This window comes from Bos indicus x Bos taurus, chromosome 24 (genome assembly GCF_003369695.1).
Source record: "Bos indicus x Bos taurus breed Angus x Brahman F1 hybrid chromosome 24, Bos_hybrid_MaternalHap_v2.0, whole genome shotgun sequence".
Lineage (NCBI taxonomy): Eukaryota > Metazoa > Chordata > Mammalia > Artiodactyla > Bovidae > Bos > Bos indicus x Bos taurus.
The window spans coordinates 43,102,024-43,118,169 of NC_040099.1; the positions used below are offsets into that span (position 1 = coordinate 43,102,024).

The 16,146-nt window shown below is 40.3% G+C and overlaps 1 protein-coding gene across 4 annotated transcripts in view; it reads right to left on the reverse strand.

Moving 5' to 3' along the window:
- Window positions 1-16,146, reverse strand: part of SPIRE1 (spire type actin nucleation factor 1) — a 169,268-nt gene that overhangs the window by 62,503 nt on the left and 90,619 nt on the right. For all 4 annotated transcript variants that reach the window (XM_027525599.1, XM_027525600.1, XM_027525601.1 and 1 more), the window contains exon 4: window positions 11,001-11,126. In XM_027525599.1, the coding sequence (XP_027381400.1) occupies window positions 11,001-11,126 (126 nt within the window). The remainder of the gene's footprint in view (window positions 1-11,000; window positions 11,127-16,146) is intronic.

The following is a 16,146-nucleotide window of genomic DNA, read 5'->3' on the forward strand; positions in this document are numbered from 1 at the left end:
ACATCCAAACCACAAGTTCTTCACGTCATTCACCACTGATCAAATATTTACAGAGGCTCTATTATTAATTCACTAGGGATGCAGCAAGTGAACTGGAGAGAGAAGGTCTCTGTCCTCTCTGAGAATGTGTCCTGGTGGCAGGTTATCAGTGAGCAGGAAGAGAGACCAGCAAGACAGCTCTGGACTGTGACGGCTGCTAGAGAGGAAATACACAGAGCAATGTGACTTTCAAGGAGACAGGGAGTGCACTCACCCTATAAGGGTGTCTGAGGAGGCCTCGGACACCCTTCAGCTGAGGACAGAGGATAAAAGAGAAGAACCATAACAGAGGGTGAATGAACACAGCATTCGTAAGAAGGGTTTAAGGTGTCAGCAAGAAACTTAATAATGAAGCACCAGAGGTGCAGCTACACTTGAGAAGAGATTCAAGATCATTCTGATGTGATAATTAGAAATGACAATCTACACTGTGAGATCCTGCCTCTGAAGAAATCCAAGATGGCTCTACTCTTATCAAACGTCTCATCCCTCAGGGATCAAAATGTTTCGGGGTATTCTACTTGCATTCCAAGGTGGATTGTATGTATGGCACAAAACACTTCAAGGAGAGAAGATTTTCATCATTTGGAGTATATAATCTTCTAACAGAAATTAAGACTCTAAAAATCTTTCACATGCCTTCTATTTAGCATTCTTACTTCAACAATATGAACATATAATATTTCAGAATGCTTGGTTATTTTTACTCACTCAGTTGTGACTGATAATTGTTTTAGGAATTTCTTCTTTCCAGGGATTGGTTTACCACTAGATTTTTTAAATACAGAAGTTTTTAGTCCCCACCGATATCGGTACTTTGCCAACAAAGGTTCGTCTAGTCAAGGCTATGGTTTTTCCTGTGGTCATGTATGGATGTGACAGGTGGACTGTGAAGAAGGCTGAGTGCCAAAGAATTGATGCTTTTGAACTGTGGTGTTGGAAAAGACTCTTGAGAGTCCCTTGGACTGCAAGGAGATGCAACCAGTCCATTCTGAAGGAGATCAGCCCTGGGATTTTTTTGGAAGGAATGATGCTAAAGCTGAAACTCCAGTACTTTGGCCACCTCATGCGAAGAGTTGACTCATTGGAAAAGCCTCTGATGCTGGGAGGGATTGGGGGCAGGAGGAGAAGGGGACAACAGAGGATGAGATGGCTGGATGGCATCACAGACTCAGCGGACGTGAGTCTGAGTGAACTCCGGGAGTTGGTGAGGGACAGGGAAGCCTGTGCGATTCATGGGGTCGCAAAGAGTCGGACACGACTGAGCGACTGATCTGATCTGACATCAGTACAGTAGTAATCAGTACTGACTTTAGAGCTCAACATTGACAACACTGAGCTTTCTTATAAAATTCATCTCAAATTTAAAATATTAAACAGCATAAAATATATAAAATAGTGTACACTAAATTCAGAGCAAATTTTAGTGGGAATGCACTTAAAATGTGTATCTGCATACATTTTACCTACACAAAACAAGACTTGTACAAAAATAAGGAAAATCTTGTTGAATACTTAGTCACATGAATTGTACTTTCTGCAGAGCATTTTAAGACTAGAAGGAATCTTACCATGTCTAATTGGCCCCTTTTCCCTTTATAAAATGAAGAATAAAGAAATCTAACAATGTCTATTTGACTTATGCAGTCATATAAATAATGAGTGAAAGAATGCACGCATGCTAAGTCACTTTCATCATGTCCAACTCTTTGTGACCCTATGGACCGTAGCCCACCAGGTTCCTCTGTCCATGGGATTCTCCATGTAAGAACATTGGAGTGGGTTGCCATGCTCTCCTCAAGGGGATCTTCCCAACCCAGGGACTGAACCTTCATCTCTTATGTTTCCTGCATTGGCAGGTGGGTTCTTTCCCACCAGCACCACCTGGGAAGCTCTAAGTGAAAGAATATGAATCACCAAAAATAAAGGGGCTTTTAAAAATAATTAATGTTTAGGATTTTCTATGTAGAGTATCATATAATCTGCAAACAGTGAGAGTTTTACTTTTTTTCCAATCTGGATTCCTTTTACTTCTTTTTCTTCTCTGATTGCTTGTGGCTCAGACTTCCAAAACTGTTGAACAGTAGTGGTGAGTAGTGAGTATGGGTCTTGCTCCTGATTTTAGAGAAAACGCTTTCAATTTTTTGCCATTGAGGATAATATTTACAGTGGGTGTGTCATATATAGCTTTTATTATGCTGAGGTATGTTCCTTCTATGCCTGTTTTCTGGAGAGTTTTTATCATAAATGAGTGTTGAATTTTGTCAAAGGCTTTCTCTGCATCTATTGAGATAATCATACAGTTTTTACCTTTCAATTTGTTAATGTGGTACATAACATTTGACTGATTTGCAAACGTTGAAGATTCCTTGCACCCCTGGAATAAAGTCCACTTGGTCATGATGTATGATCTTTTTAATATGCTGTTGGATTCTGTTTGCTAGAATTTTGTTGAGGATTTCTGCATCTATGTTCATCAGTGATATTGGCCTGTAGCTATCTTTTTTTGTGGCATCTTAGTCTAGTTCTGGTGATGGTGGCCTCACAGAATGAGTTGGGAGTTTGCCTTCCTCTGCAATTTTCCAGAAGAGTTTGAGTAGGATAGGTGCTAACTCTTCTACTAGAGCTAATCAGTGAATATAGTAAAGTTGCAGGATATAAAATTAATACATAGAAATCCCTTGCATTCCTATATACTAACAATGAAAAAGCAAAGAGAAATTAAGGAAACAATCCCATTCACCACTGCAACAAAAAGAATAAAATACTTAAGAATAAATTTACCTAAAGAAACAAAGGGCATCCCTTGAGGCTCAGCTGGTAAAGAATCCTTCTGCAATGAGGGAGACCTGGGTTTAATCCCTGGGTTGGGAAGATCTCCTGGGGAAGAGAAAGGCTACCTACTCCAGTATTCTGGCCTGGAGAACTCCATGGATTGTATAGTCTATGGGGTGCAAAGAGTCAGACATGACTGAGCGACTTTCACTTCACTTCAAAGAAACAAAAGACTTACATACAGAAAACTATAAAACACTGATGAAAGAAACCAAAGATGACACATATAGATGGAGAAACACACCATGTTCGTGAATTGGAAGAATCAATATAGTGAAAATGAGTATATTACCCAAAGCAATCTATAAATTCAATGCAATCCCTATCAAGCTATCAACGGTATTTTTCAGAGAACTAGAACAAATAATTTCACAATTTTTATGGAAACACAAAAAACCTTGAATAGCCAAAGCAATCTTGAGAAAGAAGAATGGAACTGGAGGAATCAACCTGCCTGACTTCAGACTATACTACAAAGCTACAGTCATCAAGACAGTGTGGTACTGGCACAAAGACAGAAATATAGATCAATGGAACAAAACAGAAAGCCCAGAGATAAATCCACGCACCTATCAACACCTTATTTTTGACAAAGGAGGCAAAAATATACAATGTACAAAAGACAATTTCTTTAACAAGTGGTGCTGGGAAAACTGGTTAACCACGTGTAAAAGAATGAAACTACAGCACTTTCTAACACCATACACAAAAATAAACTCAAAATGGATTAAAGATGTAAATGTAAAACCAGAAAGTATAAAACTCTTAGGGGAAAAACATAGGCAGAATACTCCGACATAAATCACAGCAAGATCCTCTATGATCCACCTCTTGGAGTAATGGAAATAAAAACAAAAATAAATAAGTGGGACTTTAAAATAAACTTATAAGCATTTGCACAATGAAGGAAACTATAAGCAAGGTGAAAAGGCAGCCTTCAGAATGGGAGAAAATAATAGCAAATGAAACAACTGACAAAGAATTAACCTCCAAAATATATAAGCAGCTCATGCAGCTTGATACCCAAAAAATGAACAACCTAGTCAAAAAGTAAGCCAAAGAACTAAACAGATATTCCTCCAAAGAAGACATACAGATGGCTAATAAACACATGAAAAATGCTCAACATTACTCATTATTAGAGAAATGCAAATTAAAACCACAATGAGGTATCAACTCACACCAGTCAGAATGGCCGCCATCAAAAAGTCTACAAACAATAAATGCTGGAGAGGGGATGGAGAAAAGCGAACCAGAACCCTTTTACACTGTTGGTGGGAATGCAAACTGGTACAGCCACTATGGAGAACAGTGTGGAGGTTTCCTAAAAAACTGGAAACAGAACTGCCATACGACCCAGCAAACCCACTACTGGGCAGACACACTAAGGAAACCAGAATTGAAAGAGACACGTGTACCCCAATGTTCACTGCAGCACTGTTTACAATAGAAAGGACATGGAGGCAACCTAGATGTCCACTGGCAGACGAATGGACAAGAAAGTTGTGGTACATATACACAATGGCATGTTGAATATTACTCAGCTATAAAAAGGAATGCATTTGAATCAGTGAATGAGGTAGATGAAACTGGAGCCTATTATATAGAATGAAGTAAGTCAGAAAAACACCAATACAGTATTTTAATGCATATATATGGAATTTAGAAAGACAGTAACAACAATCCTATACGCAAGGCAGCAAAAGAGTCACAGATGTAAAGAACAGACTTTTGGACTATGTGAAGAAGGTGAGGGTGGGATGATTTGAGTGAATAGCATTGAAACATGTGTATTACCTTCTGTAAAACAGATGACCCGTGCAAGTTCAATGCAGGAAGCGGGCACTCAAAGCCAGTGCTCTGGGACAACCCAAAGGGATAGGGTGGGGAGGGAGGTTCAGGGAGCGGGGGACAAACGTGCACCTGTGGCTGATTCATGTCGCTGTATGGCAAAAACCACCACAATATTGTAAAGTAATTATCCTCCAGTTAAAATTAATTAATTAAAAAGGTCAATGTTGATATAAATATTTTAGATATACTATAAATAAAAAATGAGTTATTTGCTTGAGAAAAAGATTTTTTTCAAAAGAAAGATTATCTTTAAACAGCATACTTCTCTGACACATCAAGTTTTTCCTACTACAGTTAAGAGCTAAACCTCTTCTGTGAAACAAAGTGCCTCTTGGGGGAATGGGGCTGGGGCTCACCACACACTCTACATGGAGACAGTAGTGTCAGAGCAGCTAGGAACACATCACACCAGTCAACTGACTTTCTAGTCTGAACACAATTTTATCTCATCTCTGACATTTCTATGCCACTCCTCTCTTTTCTCATTTCCATATTACTTCACACCTAAACTTAAATGACACCACTCCTCCTCCCCTCCTGTTCCCATCTGTGTGCATTTGTGAGGCAGACACACACGCTTGCATACACGTTCCCTCATGAGCCTCCTTGTTCCTCAACACCAAATTCTATTCTGACTCACACGCCCTTTTCCCCTGCTGCTCAGGAGCCTGAATCTGAGTGCACACGAGGAATCTCTTTCAAGGACTCTAGACAGCCACCTTCCAGGACAGTGCGCTACAGGTGACTGTCCTTGCAGGGAGACAGCAATAACTGCCAAGGGTGCCGGTGCCAGGCTGGAGAGCACATGGGATAGAAAGGCAGCCATCAGAAATGCTGAGAGCGTTGTTTTGTGGGAACCATTAAGCTAAGTGTCAGTTTACTGATCTGCAAAGTGGGCATCACAGGGCTGTTCATGGAGACTAAGTGAAGCAAGCAAGAGTGGCCGCTTTGCAGCTGTGGGCATAAATAATTGGGGAAGCAGCAGGGCTTAAAGTCTGAGGAACTGACAATTTCATTTAACAATAACAAAATCAGGGACGGATGCTCAAAAACTACTTAGACAGCACTGAACTAAAGCACACTGCCATTAATATAATTTCCTTTTTTCAACCAAAATAATTTACACTTGAAATTGCCAAGTTCAATTCTCCCCTCCCCACTGTACTTGCTCACCAGCCATACCAGCCAGTTTGGACCAGGCTGTGGTGGGGTAGGGGGTTCACTGGCACAAGGGCATGGCTGTCTCATCTTTCATATGACCTGCTGCACTGAGTGTATGGCACTGAAAGGACAGTCCCTCCATCTATACTTGTGTCCCAGAGTATCAACTGCTTAGGAGACACTGGACTATGTGCTCATTTTCCAGGGTATCAAACTGCCTCTGAGACAGAGTAACAGCAGCCAATCCAAATCCTATCATTTACAGAACAATCTTCAAGGGTCTCATTCATTGTTTAAGAAGGAAATCATTGCATTATGAAAAGGGATTAGAATGAAATGAATTTGCCTCCTAAATAAATAGATGAACTAAAGGTCTTGTGCTCTGCAGAGCAGCCAGGTCTAGCAAATGTAATGACCTCTAATACAATTACAACACTGGGAAATTGATTATAGGTTTTACGTTTTAATAAACTGCCAACTGAGCATATGAGAAGTTTAACATAATTAAAATACTTTTGGTCTATCAAATCAAGAACATCAACACTGAGCTCAAATGTTCTGACACTAATATTTTACCCTAATTTTATATACACACATGCACATATACACAGATATATTGGTTACTCAAAACATCACTGATAATCTGTAATCAACCTGTTGAATCAGGTTATTACTTTGAAAATTCCAGTTGATATGTACTAACTCATAGATACAGAAGAAAGACTGTCTGATTCTTAAATTGTATATTTTGAGATCTTCAGGGAAAATACCAAATTAGCACACAGTATTTTATTAGTGTGGACTTAGTATTCCTGAGACTAGGTTAAAGGTTAAAATGACTAACATACAAGCATGAACCAATATGCATAAAAATTTTCTCTAATTTAAAGAAAACTGCATATATCAAAGAGGAAGGGGGAAATCCACTTGGATCCAGTAAAAATTTACTCCTAAAACCTCAGTGTTGACAGGCCATGCATAAGTATAAAATCTGTAATGAAACAGTACAGAACATTACAGTACAGAACACGTCAGGATTTCCACAGGTTTCACAGCCTGCCTTCTCAAGACTCCCTGTTAAATATCTCTCCTGCGTAAACTGAATGGAGAGCACTCCAAGACCTCAATAACAGCCATAAAACTTTTCATATTTACTAGAAGTATCTGGATCATAATGTTTCCAAAAGTCAACAATGCCTTCCACCATAAAATTTCTGATATTCTAAAAAAACACAGATACAATGCATAAATTATTTCAGTTCAACTAACATTTCCAGAGTGTTTCCTGCGTGCAAACACTCAGTGAGTCATTAACAGGAAGATGACTTAAAGCACAGTCATTTGTCTCAAGAAGTGTCCAGCCCAGCTATGGAGAAAGAGCTCAAAGACATAAGAACTCCTAGGGAAGCATGAGAAGTGTGGGGAGTACAGGACACAGAGGAAGTGAAGGGTGGAGGGAGATGACACATGAGCAGGGTTTAGATGGGTCAACAGGAGACCACCAAGAAGACAAGGCAGGGAGAGAAATCCAGACAGAAAGCATGAAGTATTATACTGGGGTCTCAGACATATAGCAAGCACAGCACATTCAGAAACTAAGTTAAAAAAAAAAAAAAGAAACTAAGTAATTCTGACTAGATAGCACAAAAATGCAACAAAGGGAGAGTTGAAAAGGAGAATAAAACATGAGTAAGTGAAATGCCAAGAAGGCCTCACAGGCAACACAGTGGAGTTTCATTTCACCCTCCAGGCAATTGGAATCACGTTATGCTATGCTAAGTCACTTCAGTCGTGTCCGACTCTGTGTGACCCCAGAGATGGCAGCACACCAGGCTCCCCCGTCCCTGGGATTCTCCAGGCAAGAACACTGGAGTGGGTTGCCATTTCCTTCTCCAATGCATGAAAGTGAAAAGAGAAAGTGAAGTTGCTCAGTCGTGTCCAGCTCCTAGCGACCCCATGGACTGCAGCCCACCAGGCTCCTCCATCCATGGGATTTTCCAGGCAAGTGTACTGGAGTGGGGTGCCACTGCCTTCTAGGAAGCAAATTGCCTGTGTCAAGCTGCCAGGTGTCCAACGGTCAGAAGGGCCAGCCAAACTGAAAGTGGCAACTGGCCCTTACTCTCCTCTGCATCCGAGCAGCCAAGAAGCCAACAAGGGTATTTTGCTCCCCTGCTTCATGTCCTCCCAAGATGGCACCAGTATGGTCAGATGATGGGGAGTGCAGGTCGGGGGCTTCCTCACTGCAAACACGTCATGCCCTGGGCTGCTGGGAGGGAAAGAGGGGAGGGAAGTGCCTCAGCCGAGGCTCTTGGTGTAGAGGCACTGGACGATGAGGGCAGGTGCACATGAATAGCCATGGGCAGAGCGCCTGAGTCCTCACTGTTCCCTTCAAAAAACCAGAGTGCAGCACCCAAGTCCTGTGCAGGGAGGGTGGCCTGCCAGGGAAAGCAGGCCTCGGCTCAGGCCTGGAAAACCACACGGAGGCCTGGGCCTGGAGTCAGACCCCTCAGGTCAGATCTGTGATCTGCAGGAATCACTCCCAGACACAGCGGAAGCTGAACTGGATGGATTCACAGTGATCAGGCCAGCAGGCAGCTACTGGAATACTCCAGGTTGCACATGTGGACTGAACTCTTGATAAACAGACTCTCATCCACAGAGGACACAGAGTGAATCCAGGAAGGGCTGATAAACTGGAAGAAAAGGCGTAGGGGGGTCAAGAGACAAGACCAGTTCAGCTGGCAGTGAGGGATGAGTTCAAAGGACAGAGCTGCATCAGGGGTGATTTCCAAGATAGAATGATAGCAGGTTATCATGAGGACAAAGGTATGTTCGGGCTTCCCTTGGGGCTCAGCTGGTAAAGAATCTGCCCTCAATACAGGAGACCTGGGTTCGATCCCTGGGTTGGGAAGATATCCTAGAGAAGGGAAAGGCTACCCACTCCAGTATTCTGGCCTGGAGAATTTCACAGACTGTACAGTCCATGGAGTGGCAGAAAGTTGGAAACGACTCGAGTGACTTTCACTTTCAAAGGTATGTTCAGGAATGCAGAGTGCTGAGGTAGAGGAGGGTCAAGGATACACAGCCAGAGTTGCTCTTCATCAAACAAATCAGTCGAGATGATGGCAGATGACAGTGTCAATGGGCTCAAGAGTAGCAGAAGTGGATGGTGTGGGGTTCTGGTACAAGTGTGAGGAGTCCTGATTAAGAAGCAGCAGACCGAGAACATCACCCATCCACCCAGTCTGAGGACGTGCAGCCATGAGGGCAGAGCAGCCTCGCACAGAAGAAGCAGAGAAAGCACTGCCTGGGGGAGCAGGAGTCCTCAGAGGAGACTGAGGTTCAGAGGAGATCTTTCTAAACATGGAACATAGTTTCTAGAAAGAAGGATGGAAAAAGCTGAGAAGAGATCAGCAAAGTAAGGAACCAGAGCAGGAGATGATCAAACTGGACAGAACCAGTATCTATAATGACCCAGACATCAGGTGCTGCTGGAGGTGACAGTGGGACATAAAGCCAAAACCCTGACCCAAGGTCCCCAACCTTTACCAGGGCCTGGCCAGTCTCTACAGGCATCAAAGCCACTAATGGTCCCAAACACTCGTGTTCTTTTACTCCATTTGTGACATGTCTCTTTAAACAGACTTTTACTTAAAAAAAAAAATCTCTGAGAATTTGTTTGGCAAAACAAAGTTTTCATCAAGAGTAAAAAAGAAACACAATTGTTTATGCTCACTGGAATAGAAAAAATATTTATTAATACTGTTCTTTAATTCAGAAATGATTCCTAAGAACATCTGTGTTGGGAGGATTCTACAAACTCATTTACTTGACCCTAACTGCACAGGACTCTACTCGCACTCTGAAAATAACAGGAGCCTCTCTGAAGAAGACTATCTCAATTCCACCAAGCTGGGGAAGATAATTACCAAAAGTGATCTTTCTAGAAAACCTATTATTCACCAAACCTTAATTGAGGCTGTCTTTCGGGTGTGCCCTCAGACCCTCTGTCCTCTGGTCCTCTCCAGGAGGAAAAGCTAGCCCATGAGACATGTTTATATTTATTCTTCAAACAACATGCAGTTCACCCTTTCCACCCTGTTAAAGACTTTCCCCTTGGGTCCAATTCTATAAATTCCTAGAAAAACAGATATAACTTTTCATTAGCTTATCAAAAAAAGACAAATTATAAGCAGAATCCTGGTTAGACCTAAATAAGAATGCTTGGAGCTCTCATTCACAAATATATTAACAAAACAGATCCATTCAGGGTGATTTACGAAGAGTAATCTGGCTCAGACACCTGAATCTTCCGTATTAGCACAGCTAAGGAGTCTCACTTTAATACAAGTTAGTATTGTCCTTCTTCCCTTACAAATCTCATATGTGTCTCTCCCCAAGCTGTGTGTCATTGTGAGTTTTAAACTAGTGTCTCAGATAAACTCCATACTTTAGTCACAAAAGAAACGATAACTACCACTGATCATATACTAAGCTCTTACTATGTGCCAGATGCCTTACCCAGACCTCAAGAATCTTCACAACTGTGTCTGTGGGATGTAAAATATGGCAATTCACCTTGTAAATAAACGAGTGTGATTCTCTCTGGACTCCACACATAGTATTTTTAACTTATAGACAATGATAAATAATAAAATAGCTAACATGAGACTCTGGATTATCTTAATTCACATCTCCTGCATTAAATATCTAATCACATCTACTATGTAAGTTAAATTACCAGAAGTGCATCTTCCTTTCCGAGTCCGTATCCCTTCCTCAAAGACACGCTAACATGCTTTAAAATGGAAAAAAGAGAGGCAGAAAGAGTTAAAAAAAAAAATCAAGTCATATGGGAAACTGATTCAACCAGTTCAGCAATATTTATTTTCCATTTGTAAGGAAGCTTTATGAAAATCTGTTTTATCACATGGATTCACATGGTAACATTTTAAGGAACAGATTTCATTTTGCCTAAGTTGCTTCTTTCCTGAATAATTTTCAGCACTCATCAGAAGGATAGAGATAAATACTTTAAATGACATGATGGGCAATGTTGGAAATCAGGTCTGTCTTTCACAATGCCCGAAATAGGGAGCAGCAGCACTCACCTCCTTCGCACTCTTGATTTTGGTCAGAAATGTATGCAGCTCCATCGTCTCTGCAAACAGTGCACGACATACTGCCTGGTAATGATTTGGTGCCTCTGCTTCAGTCGGGAGATGAGCAGCACACAACTACAGAAGAGGAAAACAATGGTGCCTGCTTATTATCTGTGGTTTTAAGGTACCTGAAATGCAGACAAACCTGGTAGTGCCCATTTTCATATCACATGGCAAGGCAACCCCATGATTACCATGACCCAAAGCTGAATGCACAACAAGACCACCAGGGAAGTCCACACAATTATACAGAAAGAGGTTTGTGACTAACAATCCCCCAGCACAGGTGAGCTTCCAGAATTAGCTTCTACTTGACAATGACAGCACATGTGTAAAAGTGTGGCCTGGGAGTAGAAGAGGGATGACCTCTTACAGAGTACTGATAATAACTCAGGTATTTTAATAGCTACCATTTATTATTTACCACACCAGGTCCTATATTTGCATATTATATACACAGCATAACATCATTTACTCTTCCATGTAGCCCTGAATTAGCACCACTTTACAGCAATGAAACTGAGGCTTCAGAGGAAGCTAGTGACTTGTCCACGGTCATAAAGTTAACGTAAGGGAGGAGGATTCAACACAGTCATACTTGATTCTGAAGCCCAAGCTCATGCCAAAACACGCGGAGTTGTATAATTTGGTAGTAAGAATGCCAAGAAGACATGTGGACTACTGGGAAGATGCCTCATCATTAGATGGGCAGTGGTGGAAAGAGGGTGGAGGGCAACTGTGACACCTCCAGTCCTGATGTCATCAACAGTACACAGCCCATAACTACTTCTGGGTCAAAGATGCAATTTAATGCCATGCACAGCAATTTAGAAAAATCAAACAATTTACTATATTGTAAGGCACGTCCTGTCAAGACTATAATGCATTAGGATAATTTTATCTTTCTATAATAATTTTGCATCTGTGTACAGTAGTTATGTTTTAATGTATTTGCATTAAAAATTGTAAGTTCTCCCTTATTCTTTACCATATGCTTGACATTAATATATATTTATTTAGTAACTTGTATCTTTTGGAGAGTAAGAGATATCTTTGTAGCTTGTAATATCCTTCATAATGTGGCTTTCTGTTATTTTTCATTTGTAATAAGTATTGTATGCAATTTAATATATTACTATCTTTAATAAAATACATTCTCAGGAAAATATTTCAGCAAGTATGTCAGAAACAAACCTTCTTCACAAACAGGCTAAGAACTGATGCAATGGGAGCATGAGAGCAAAATCGCACAAGTTTAATTATTCACAGAGCAACCAATGAACAGAGTGTATTTTCTGCTCAATTATTTTTATATGCAGAAAAGAGCTTCTCACATAAAATTATCATTTCCAAGGTGATGAAAGGCAACTGTTAGGACTTCCATCTTTCACTAGTTCCACAATTTTATACTCCAATTACATGCTGTGAAATATGGCATAACATTTTTTACTGTAATTCATAGTAAGAAATGCTATGGATTTCTTACTTATGCATCCTTACTATGCATAAGGATTCAAACATATGCATAAGTGTATGTTTTATACACAAACATTTTACAAAATGAAACTTAAACAATCAACTGATTTCACAACCCACTATCAGGTTGTGCCCTGCAACTTAGAAAACCTGGTGTAAAAGTCTAAAATCTTTTTACTGTATATGATATAACTGTATATGTAAATAATCCACAAAAATTATTAGCACTAAGAAATTTTAGCAAAGTTGGGGGATACATGATCAACACAAAAACATTCTATTTCCATTTTTTCAATAGTAAAAAAAATAATAATTATACTAAGGAATAAATTTAACCAAGGAGGTGTGAGACTTACACACTGAAAACTATAAAGTATTGCTGACAGAAATTAAAGAAGACAAAAAAATGGACAGACATCCTGTATTCATGGGTTGGAAGGCTTAATATTGTTAAGATGGTTGTTGTTCAGTCACTCAGTCGTGTCCGACTCTTCTCTCATGGACTGCAGCACTCTAGGCTTCTCTGTCCACCATTTCCCAGAGCTTGCTCAAACTCATGTCCATTGAGTTGGTGATGCCATCCAACCATCTCATCCTCTGTCGTCCCCTTCTCCTCCTGCCTTCAATCTTTTCAAGCATCAGGGTCTTTTCCAATGAATGGGCTCTTTGCATCAGGTGGCTAAAATACTGGAGCTTCAGCTTCAGCATCAGTCCTTCCAATAAATATTCAGGGTTGATTTCCTTTAGGATTGACTGGTTTGCTCTCCTTGCAGTCCAAGAAACTCTCAAGAGTCTTCTCTTGAGTTAAGATAATAATACTATACAAAATGATCTACAGATTGAATGCAATTCCTAACTAAATCCCAAAGGCCTTTTTGAAGAAATAGAAAAGCTGATCCTAAAATTCACGTGAAATTGCAAGGGCCCCAAATAGCTGACACAATCTTGAAGAGAGCTAGAGACTCCAGCTTCCAAATTTTAAAACTTACCTCAAAGTTATAGTAATCAAAACAAAGTGGTGCTTGCAGAACAACAAACATAGATTAATGACACAGAACTGAGAGTCCAGAAATAAACCCATATATCTATGGTTGATTGATTTTTGATGAAAGTGCCCAGACCATTATGGAGGGAAAGAATAGTCTCTTCAACAAATGATGCTTGGAAAAGTGGATATCCACATGGGGGAAAAAAAAAAAGTTGTACCCCTACGTCACACCATACATTATGAAATATTAACTCAAAATGGATCAGTGACCTACATTTAAGAGTCAAAACTCAAACTCTTCAAAGGTGAAGTGAACCTTCATAGGGGTGAACCTTCATGGTCATGAACTTAGTAGCAGTTTTTAAGACATGATACCAAAAGCACTAGATACAGCATATCTTACTTTACTATAGCACTATATTATGCATTGCAGATAGTGTGTTTTTTACAAACTAAAGGTTTGTAGTGACCCTGTGCATTAGGCAAGTTTATCAGTGCTATTATTCCAGCAGCACTTGTTCACTACTTGTCTCTGTGGCACATTTTAATAATTCTTGCAATATTTCAAACTTTTTCTTATCATTATTTTATGATTTACTTTATTTTATTATTATTTTATTTTTACTATTTTATTATTATTTGTTGTGGTAATGTGATCAGTGATCTTTGCTGTTACTATTGTAACTGGTATTTTGTTTTACATTTTAAAGTATATATTGTTTTTTAGATATAATGCTATTATACACTTTAAAATAGACTATGCTGCCGCTGCCAAGTCGCTTCAGTTGTGTCCGACTCTGTGCGACCCCATGTACTGCAGCCTACCAGGCTTCTCCGTCCATGGGATTCTCCAGGCAAGAACACTGGAGTGGGTTGCCATTTCCTTCTCCAAGGCATGAAAGTGGAAAGTGAAAGTGAAGTCACTCAGTCGTGTCTGACTCTTAGCGACCCCATGGACTGCAGTCTACCAGGCTCCTCCATCCATGGATTTTCCGGGCAACAGTACTGGAGTGGGGTGCCATTGCCTTCTCCCATAATAGACTATAGTATAGTATAAACCTAACTTTTATATGCAATGGGAAACCAAAATATTCACGTAACTCACTTTACTGCAACCTTTGCTTTGTTGCAATGGTCTCGAGCTAAACCTGCAATACCCCCAAGGTACGGCTGTAAATGATTAGACTTCAAAGTGAAAATTGTACACTAGTCAAAAATGCCATCATCAAAAAATCTACAAACAATAAATGCTGGAGAGAAAAGGGAACCCTCTTGCACTATTGGTGGGAATGTAAATTCGTACAGCTACTATAGAGAACAGTATGGAGATTCCTTAAAAAGCTAGGAATAAAACTACCATATGACCCAGCAATCCCACTACTGAGCACATACCCTGAGAAAATCAAAATTCAAAAAGACACATGTATCCCAACGTTCCCTGCAGCTCTATATACAATAGCCAGGACATGGAAGTGACCTAAATGTCCATCAACAGATGAATGGATAAAGAAGTTGTGGTGCATACATACAATTGAATATTACCTGGCCATAAAAAGGAATGAATTTGAGGCAGGTTAACTGAGGTGTATTAACCTAGAGACTGCACACAGAGTGGAGTAAGTCAGAAAAACAAATATTGTATATTGACATATATATATATCTATGTGTGTGTGTGGAATCTAGAAAAACGGTACAGATGAATCTATCTGCAGGACAGCAGTAGAGACACAGACATAGAGAACAGACTTGTAGACACAGTGGGGGAAGGAGAGGGTGGGATGGATTGAGAGAACAGCACAGAAACATTTATATTATCCTATGTAAAACAGCTATTGGGAACTTGTTATGTACCAGAGGGACTCAACTCAGTGCTCTATGACAACCTAGAGGGGTGGGAAGAGGTGGGGAGGTTCAAGAAGGAGGGGATATATGTATGCTGTTCAGTTGCCCAGTCAGGTCCAACTTTTTGCAACCCCATGGACTGCAGCATGCCAGGCTTCCCTGTCCCTCACCATCTCCCAGAATTTGCCCAAGTTCATGTTCACTGCATCAGTGATACCGTCCAGCCATCTCATCCTCTGATGCCCTCTTATCCTTCTGCCTTTGCTCTTTCCCAGCATCAGGGACTTTTCCAATGAGTCATCTGTTCACATCAGGGACCAAAATACTGGAACTTCAGCTTCAGCATCAGTCCCTCCAGTGAATATTCAGGGTTGATCTCCCTTAATATTCACTGGTTTGATCTCCTTGCTGTCCAAGAGACTTTCAAAAGTGTTCTCCAGCACCACAGTTCGAAGGCATCAATTCTTTGGTGTTCTGCCTTCTTTACAGTCCAGCTCTCACAACCGTATGTGACCACTGGGAAGACCATGGCCTTGACTATATGGACCTTCGTTGGCAGAGTAATGCCTAACCTGGATATATGTATACTTCTGGCTGATTCACGTTATTGTAGAGCAGGAACCAATACTACTTTGTGAAAACAATTATCCTCTAATTAAAAAAAAAACTGTACATCAAAGGATTCTATCAAGAGCATGAAAAGACAATCCACAGAATCAGAGAAAATATTTGCAAATCATATATCTAATAAGGATCTACTATTCAGAATGCATAAAGAACTCTTAAACT